The sequence below is a fragment of the Brassica napus genome, chromosome C5 (assembly GCF_020379485.1).
Source record: "Brassica napus cultivar Da-Ae chromosome C5, Da-Ae, whole genome shotgun sequence".
NCBI lineage: Eukaryota > Viridiplantae > Streptophyta > Magnoliopsida > Brassicales > Brassicaceae > Brassica > Brassica napus.
The window spans coordinates 23,660,385-23,669,481 of NC_063448.1; the positions used below are offsets into that span (position 1 = coordinate 23,660,385).

Below are 9,097 nucleotides of genomic sequence, written 5' to 3' on the forward strand. Positions count from 1 at the left end.
ATATACATAGATTTATATTTATTTGAAAAATATTATGATGTAAAGTATTTTTGGATAACATAATATAAAATCGTTTTAGATAATGATGATTTTCAAATTAAAGAAATTTGTTTTGAATTTATGGGTAGTTATATATTAAAAATATAATCTAATTATTTATTAAGATAATAACAACTTTAAACGTTTTAACTTTTAACAGGAGAACAAAAAAATTACTTCACAAATAATAATATAAATATCATTGAATTATTTGCTGAAATATTTTCAGAAATTATCACAATGAGTGATTTTGATTGTGCTAAAAAAATATCTTAGAAAATAGATTATTCATTTTGTTTTATGCTATATTTATTTTAAAATATAGTCGGTTTAATTACTAAACCAAATATAATATAAACATATATATAATATTTTAATATTAATAAAGTAAATATAAGATAAATTTAACTATGATTTTATAGGATAATTTGACAAATATTATATTTACAGTTTACAATTTGAAAATTACATCTTTCATTTTATTTTTTGAAAACTACATTTTATCAGATGTGAAAAGACATCTTTATCCACTTAAATATTTTAATAAATAAAATTAAATTCGAAAATAACAATACTATTATAATTATTTGTATTTAAGATAAATCTATGTTTGAGATGAATGTGTTATCTTACAATTAAAATTTTAAAATAACAAGGTTTTTTCTTCTTCTTATAAGTGGTTTGAAAAACAACAATTATATTATGAAAGAAAAAAATTATGATGTGTGTTGTACCTTTATTAAGGTTTTTTTGCTTAAACAAAAGTTTTTTTTTTGCTTAAATTGTATAAAAGAAGTTGCACAACAACCCTAATACCCCATACAAAAGTAATCATCTCATTTCTTACATATATGTACATTCTTCTGCAAATCATTTTCTATCAAATAAGCTTTAAATCCAAATTTTGTGAGAATTTTTTGTTATCTTTCATAAATTTTGTTTCTCTGATTATTTTTATAACATTTTCAATTTTGAAGAGAAAGATATGATGTGAGAAAGAACAGAAGATGAGAATTTAAGAAATGAGTTACACTTAAAAATATGGAAACAAACTTATGAATGAAAGGTAGAAGAAACTAAGGAGAGAATGCTTTGTAAGAGAAGACACTAAGATAAGGTTGTTTTTTTAGGTGTTCAAAAAAAATGGGAAATTTTAACCTATAACCAAAAAAAAACTATATTTCACCAACTAACCATTTCACTCTCTCTCTCTCTACTCTCTTACTACAAAACTAATATTTTCTCCCAATATAGTCAATCAGCAAATTAACTAAAAAAATGTTGTTTTTTGTTGTTTTTAATAAAATTTGAAGATATATTTTAACAAAGATATTGTGTAGATATTATTAAGATTTTGCTTTGAAAAACATATTTTTGTTAAAATTATTAAGTTATAAGTTATAACTAGGTAATAACCCGCGCCTTGCGCGGAATGTGATTATTAGTTTTGTTATTTTTTAATAAGGAGACATTAATCTGTTTAATATTGATATCGGTTCGGTTTTAGGCTGTTTTTTTGTTTTTAATCTCCTAAAATATAACTATCATTTTAAATCAATATTTATTTGGTTTGTTCGATTAAAATGTTTGTTTTTTGGGTTTTTTCATGTGATAATCAAAAATTATTATTATTTGTTTGTTTTCATGTAATGAATCTTAGATAGTCGTGATGTCGAACCAATGGTTTCATATTATAGTTTCTAAACGGATAATAGTTAAAAAAAGAAAAATAAATTATTAAGACAAATCATTTCACTAAAATTTGGTCGATAGTGAAAGAAGCATTAAGAAAAATAATATTTTAACTTCCAAAAAATTAGATATTATTAGGTTCGGCCATCAATGTACAAAGGTATCAGTTAGCTTAGTGGTATAAATGTTGGTGTTTATATCTCAATGACACGGGTTCGAACCATGGACTTGACACTTTTTTACACTTTTTAAATGTGGGGCCCACAAAACTATGACGTGGCACGCTGAGGAGTGAGCAAAAACTGATCTATTATAATATAGATTTTGTAATGCGTTTATAGTTTCATATTAAAGGGCCTAATTAATATTATATGGCAGGCCCACCGATTTTACAGAGATATATATGGTTCCGACTTCGGCCGAATGAAGAATGATAAGAGTGCCTACGCTACGCAATAGAGACGTGATGTGAATCATCCGTGAGGAGGTGAAGCTGTCTATGAAGCTCGTATGAGAAGAGTACAAGGCATACTATCTCACAAAAGGAAGCAACCGTATAAGCATCACCGAAGAGTACACTCCCGTAACAGAATCCTTGTCAAACCTCGCAGAAAAAACTACAGACAAAGATATTCATTAAAAGACATCAGCTATCTTACTCTCATAGTAGGATAAAAAACATTCCATTGGTTGTGAGAAGATGATCACCAGAACGATGTGTAAAAGATGTAACATACACAACTCGTGAAGAAGGCACATGACTGTTTCTCAGAAGCTGTAAAAGAAGTTTTCTCAAAGAGAATGCACCGATATAATTTGTAGCCATCATCCTGAGACATATAAAGACAGATATAATTTGTAGCTCTTCCAGAAGAGGTAAAAGCACTGATGCATTAACCTTATGACTGCGGCAGCACCTTCCCATCCATTTGTTTCCTATATTACAAAATCAATCACCAAAACATAATCAGGTAGATGAACCTCCTCGTTGCTGAAGCAATCAATGAGTCTTTATTCGATGGATGGAAACCCACATAGCATGAGTAGAAAAGTCGTGGAAGATAATGGATACCATGGTCTCTGCAGCAATTAACAGGAACTACACTGGAATTGAGTTCCAAACGTCAGTAGTACTATGTGGCTTTCACGTTACAATTATATATTCTCTTACCTACAAAGACCGACGTTTTTTCTTATACGTACGTAGCTAAATCTAAAAAGAGGGAGGAAGTAACTTTTAGAGTTTCTTGGGGAAATTAATCATACCGCCTCCTCGGATAGAAAGAGAGGGTCCTTTGGCAGAGCTCACTACATTGGTATCAAGGAAGATGACTACCATAGTGATGTCATGATAAGATCAAAGATCGTATCTACTGGAAATACTCGTATATTGATGAATTAGCCCAAGAATTACAACAATGAGGATTCTATCACCTGAATCCTCAACTACTCTATCACATGAGCAGCTCTCAGCTCATATGCTAAGATTCACAATTGTAATCTCAAGATAACCGTTTAACAAACTCCAAGCTAGTATTTATATTTTCTCTACTTAACATGCACGTGTCTTTATTCATTCATTTATAAACTTCAAGCTTCCTTGATCAGCTCCGCAACTCCTATCTTTTCTTCAACCTTCTTAAATCTCCTCTCCTCGTAGATATGCTTGTATCTATCAATACCCCCCCCCCCTCCCCCCCCCCATTGAGAGCAAGCTTGCCCTCAAGCTTGTAATCTGGAAAATGATCTTCAAATTCCCTCAAACGCATCCACGAGTTGTCCTGTTCCAACGAGTTCTTCAAACGAACCAATAGCTCCACATTACCATCTTCCCGAACGCGAGAAGCGACCCTTCAGCAGGTTCCATGATAATGTTCTCCAAGTCTGTACATGTTGGTGGAATAACCTGAAGGACTTGATCTTGGCCCAAAGCCGCCTTCAATAGTGAAATGTGAAAGACATGATGTATTTTGGATTCCGCGGGTAACCATAAGCAATAAGCTACCTTGCCCACTCTTTCTGTAATCTCATAAGGGCCAAAGAATTTCGTAGCTAGTTTTTGACAATAACGTTTAACCACCGTGTTCTGACGAAATGGCTTCAACTTAAGATACACAATGTCGCCCACCGCAAACTGAACATCCCTCCTATGTTTATCGGCATGAGACTTCATCAACGATTGAGCACAAACCAAGTGAAGACGAATCTGGACCAACATCGCATCTCTCTTTAGTGCAGATTCTAACTCAAAGTTTTGTGTTGAACCATCTTCAAAACGTAATAGCTGTGGAGGTTCACGGCCATAGACGATCTGAAACGGGGTTGCCTTTAACGCAGTGTGAAATGATGTGTTGTACCATAACTCCGACCATGAGAGGAATTTATACCACGTCTTAGGGTGTCCTGATGCAAAACAACGTAGATATGTCTCCATACATCGATTCAATACCTCCGTCTGGCCGTCTGTTTGAGGATGAAAAGCAGTACTATACTTCAGTTTAGTACCCGAAAGGCGAAACAAATCCTTCCAAAAATTGCTCAAAAAAATCCTGTCACGATCCGAAATGATAGACTTTGGAAAACCGTGAAGACGAACAACCTCTGTCATGAATTTACTCGCCACATCCACTGCTGTAAAAGGGTGTTTCAAGCCGATAAAGTGGCCATATTTACTCAGACGATCCACCACGACCATGATCACGTTAATGCCGTGAGAAGTAGGCAAACCCTCCACGAAATCCATCGAGATATCTTCCCACACACGTTCCGGAATTGGTAAAGGTTGTAGTAACCCTGCTGGCGACAGTGTAGAATACTTGTGAGTTTGGCACACACCACATTCTGAGACATAATTCTGAACCGTCTTATATAACCCTTCCCAATGGAACATTGTCTGAACCCTCTTGACTGTCTTTAGTACTCCTGAGTGACCACCTACCTTTCCATCATGACTCATGACATTCAAATAGGATCAGTGGTATCAACGTCGACTGTTTTGGTATGACCAACCTTCGTTTGTACCACAATTTGTTATCAATCACTCGATAATGAGCGTTAACTGACTCGTCTCTCCTCACCAACGAAATCAATCTCTGTAATTCTGCATCTTCCGCAATTTCGTTGTAAATATCTTGGTTTTGAATGACTGAAGGCACCGTCAAAGCTAAACAAACTGATCCGCAATGTAGTAAACTCTCATTTTCAATTCGAGACAACCCATCTGCCGCTTTGTTGTCGCAACCAGGCTTGTATAAGATATCAAAATCGTAGCCCAACAGCTTGGTCAGCCATTTCTCCATTACTACTTTGGTTGCGTGAGGATATCTATACGGGCGTACATATATTGTAGTCACCCCTGGATTCAAGTTTATTGCGTGATCATAGCCTCGGAAAGGTGGTAAACCCGTGGGCATTGCAAAAACATGATCAAACTCATCCAGCAAGGACTGCAGCTTTCTCGGAATTTCTGGAATGGATGTGGTTACCTCGCTTGCTGAGAGCAGAAGCGCTTCTCTTCCTCCCGTCTCAGCATTAAAGATAGGAGACAGTGACTTTAATGAGATTGAAGAACAATGCAAGTGTGGATCTCCGAACAATCTCACTCTGTGTCATTGATACACGAATGACAGTTCTTGCTTCTTCCAATCTACTTCGCATTTTCCCAACGTCTCTAACCACTGAATTCCTAGAATAACGTCAACCATTCCCAATTCCAAAGCTATAAAATCCGAAATGAATTCGGTATCTGCTAAGCGGAATGTAACAGCTTTGCACACGCCCGTGCCATTAACTGTCGTGCCGTTGCCTAGCAGAATGTCGAGGCTCGTATCAGCATAAACTCTCAATTTGAGCCTCTGCACCGTATCAGGTGAGATGAAATTATGGGAAGCGCCACTGTCGAACATGACAATAACATTGTTGTTGTTGATCTTCCCATAAAGTTTTGTTGTTCTTGGAGAGTGTTTCCCAAAAACGATTTAATGAAAGGATCCTCATTTCTTTAGCTGGAGCATACACAATCACTTCTTCCTCCGACTTTTCATCATCCTCCAAGACTTCCATTTCGAGACCATTGATGACTGTTAAGATTCTCATCTCCTTATTAGGACATATGTGAGCTCTTGTCCATCCATTTGCGCCGCATTTGAAACATATGAACTCCTTCCTCATTCTATCCAACTCCTCTGTCGAATGCTTCAAACGAGGACGCACACTCGAAGGTGTAGTATTAGTGTTGCTCTCCTTCTTATGGTTCCCTGCTCCACTAGTTGCTCCTGTTGCATGAATCCGTTTGTTATCATTTTTACCCCAATGGCGTTGTGAATTACAGCCCGATGATGACCTCAACGCGTTTGGCTGAGATTGGTTCTGATAACGAGTTCCCCATGCAGTGACAACTTTACAGAAGGCGCTTGTTTCCATCCTCAAGACTGCTGCGATGTGATTCTCTAACCCTTTAAGCTCCTTCATTCTGATTACCTCCTTCATCTCTTGTGTAAGCCCGTTGTAAAAAATCTTGATCAAGAACTCATCAGTCAACCCCGGAACCAACTCTGATAACTCCTCAAACTCAGATACATAATCAGCTACTGAACCCGTTTGCTTGAGTACAATGAGACGACTTGCTGGCTCTTCTTCAATAGACTCTGTGAACCGCAAAACCAATTTCTCCTTGAACTCTTGCCAGTTTTGAAAACCACTCCGCTTCAGCTCCCAACCAAACCACTTCTTAACGCAACCTTCCAGACTTAACGCAACCAACTCCAATTTTTCCATATCCTCATATCTCCCAATACTAAACCATCGTTCCACGTCTGTGATCCACACATAAGGTTGCTTCCCAGAGAACACAGGCATCAGAATCTTTTTCGACATTGAATCTCTAGTATCCAAATTCGTATTCCCAGATCGATAACCTAGCGAGTGTTCTTCCCGGTTTCGTTCCCAGTGTCGAGAATGTACCTGATCTCGTGAAGAACCTGGCTGTGAATGTTGTTGTTGACTTCGTAGTGGATCGAGGCGCTCTAAGATCTGTCGCATCGCGTTGAGCTCCTGATTCGTGTTCTCTTGATTACTCTCTACCTCCTTCATAGCTCGATTGAGCCTCGAGTAACCACCGCGCAAGAAATCAACCGTCAGATCAGAGTCCTCGACCTCAAATTCTTCTTCGGAACCGATCAATTCTTCTTTGGAACCGATCATCGGACTCTCCGGTACTATCTTCGCCTTCGACATCACTCACTCCTCGAAATCTCGATTGCAACTCTAACTCGTCGTTTCCACCGTAGATCTGATCGATCGAGGTCTCGTCTTCCTCGCGATCGTTCGAAATCGCAACCGGCACCGTCGCGTGAGCTCGAATCAGTTTCACCGCACCAACTGATAAGATCAAAGATCGTATCTACTGGAAATACTCGTATATTGATGAATCAACTCAAGAATTACAACAATGGAGGATTCTATCACCTGAATCCTCAACTACTCTATCACCTGAGTAGCTCTCAGCTCATATGCTAAGATTCACAATTGTAATCTCAAGATAACCATCTAACAAACTCCAAGCTAGTATTTATATTTTCTCTACTTAACACGCACGTGTCTTTATTCATTCATTTATAAACTTCAAGCTTCCTTGTTCAGCTCCGCAACTCCTATCTTTTCTTCAACCTTCTTAAATCTCCTCCTCTCGTATGTATGCTTGTATCTATCATGTCATCGTGGAAATGCCTCCTCACGCCTCTTTCTGTCTTCTTCAGATCAGTACGTAGATATCATTTTTTTTCTATTCTTTGCTGCAGCTTGCAGTGCCATCTTCACCAGTCTACATTCTATCCCCTGCGTTCATTCACACAGCATATGTCAGACTCAATATTTGGTTTTGTAATAAGTTATTTACTTGGGGGAAAATGGGTCTAACGCACACGTTTCGTGGGTGGTTCTGAACGATGTCAACATCTTCTTGGTAATTACTCAGCTGTTCCCATAGTCCGTCTGAAGCAAATATCAGAAACTGATCTTGTGGTTGGAGCTCATGCTCTGTTAGCTATAATCTCCTATGGGTCTAGATATATCTGCAAAAGGAAAAAGCATATCTTAGCCTTCTCGATTCGGTCTCCAGAGTTTATCTTGCATGGTAAAGAAACAAACATATCTAGACTATCAACATACAGGTATGCAGCCATGAAGACATAACATGGGTTCAACTGTTCTGTCGATTCTAATATCTAGGCTTAATGTATGAACATGCACACAAGCTGAGTCTATTGAGTCATAATCAAATATAGTGAAAGCAGTAGCAAGAGATCAATTCCAACAAAATCCTAATTTTTTTCAAAACACAGAAGTTAATATGACAATTATTCAATGAATATAGTGTATACCCAAGAAAGAACTCGACAACAAGTGGAGGCGGAATCTGCGCCAGATGACCAGAGCCGTATCTGCAATTTTCTTGGATCAGGACTTGATACTCCTCCTCCATTAAATCAACACCATACACAGACGCCGCCAGATCACATCTGAGACTCGGCTTTGTCGCGGACCGTAACTGAAACTTGGATTATGCTCTATCCCTTCTCTTTGTCGCAGACCATAGAAACCTCCCAAGTTGAGTTTGTAAGTCAACGACGATAAAACAAAGAATTAAAGATAAAGCACAAGGGCAATGTTGTGGAAAAACCAAATGTTCTAATTACTATTCAATGTTTTTTCAGTTAATAAACTTTCTCGGCAATCTAAAAATTCGATGCGTCAATATCCCTGTTCTCATAGCTGCTCTCCCATTTATGCCAAATCGGTTTAAAAAATCGGATATCTGATTTTCTCCGCCTATACCGCTTAATCTATTTTTTTTAAAAAAAAATTAATAATATTTTTATTTATTTATTTGATCTAAAATTTTATAAATATCATTTATATTCATAATTTTGATGAAAATTACACTATATTAAGTTTATATATTCTATTTGTGTGTTTTATACAATCTTAAACATGAAAATGTATTAATGTTATACACAATTAAATATTAACATGTTTTATAACATAGTAAACAATCTAAAAATTTCGCCCCGCATAATTTCTGATTAATCCCCGACTTTCTCTTTAGGCGCTAGGCCCAACCCGACCGCCCGACTAGCGCCTAGCGTGTTCCCGAACAGGGGGTCAATATTATGAGAAACTAGTGGTATCTTATTTGTATTTGTGCTATTTTCATAAGTTAAGACTGCTCGGTTTATTTAATTTGAAAGTATGGATTTGTTATCGTTGCTTTAGCGAGTGTATGATAATAAGATGGTTTGTTTTGATATTTCGAGTTGTAGTTTTGTTCCATAATGGATTTGTTTGGTTTTAAGTTAAATTCATGAGT

At 36.8% G+C, this 9,097-nt stretch overlaps 1 protein-coding gene across 3 annotated transcripts; it reads right to left on the minus strand.

Moving 5' to 3' along the window:
* Window positions 1–2,023: 2,023 nt before the first annotated feature.
* LOC125587722 lies at window positions 2,024–8,455 on the minus strand. Of its 3 annotated transcripts, XR_007324020.1 has the most exons (5): window positions 8,112–8,445; window positions 7,653–7,802; window positions 2,630–7,566; window positions 2,440–2,561; window positions 2,024–2,348 (listed from the first exon to the last, which is right to left on the minus strand). XR_007324020.1 is itself a non-coding variant. In XM_048758750.1 (3 exons), the coding sequence occupies exon 3, from the start codon at window positions 6,964–6,966 to the stop codon at window positions 5,611–5,613; it is 1,356 nt and encodes a 451-aa protein (XP_048614707.1). In that variant the 5' UTR covers window positions 6,967–7,566; window positions 7,653–7,802; window positions 8,112–8,445; the 3' UTR covers window positions 2,024–5,610. The 3 variants fall into 3 exon arrangements, 1 of the variants encoding a protein (XP_048614707.1); XR_007324021.1 differs by having other exon boundaries at window positions 2,440–7,566; window positions 7,655–7,802; window positions 8,112–8,455; XM_048758750.1 differs by having other exon boundaries at window positions 2,024–7,566.
* Window positions 8,456–9,097: the final 642 nt, after the last annotated feature.

Coding starts and splice junctions, on each gene's coding strand:
- LOC125587722 (XM_048758750.1), bottom strand. CDS start 6,966: ATGTCGAAGGCGAAGATAGTACCGGAGAGTCCGATGATCGGTTCCAAA.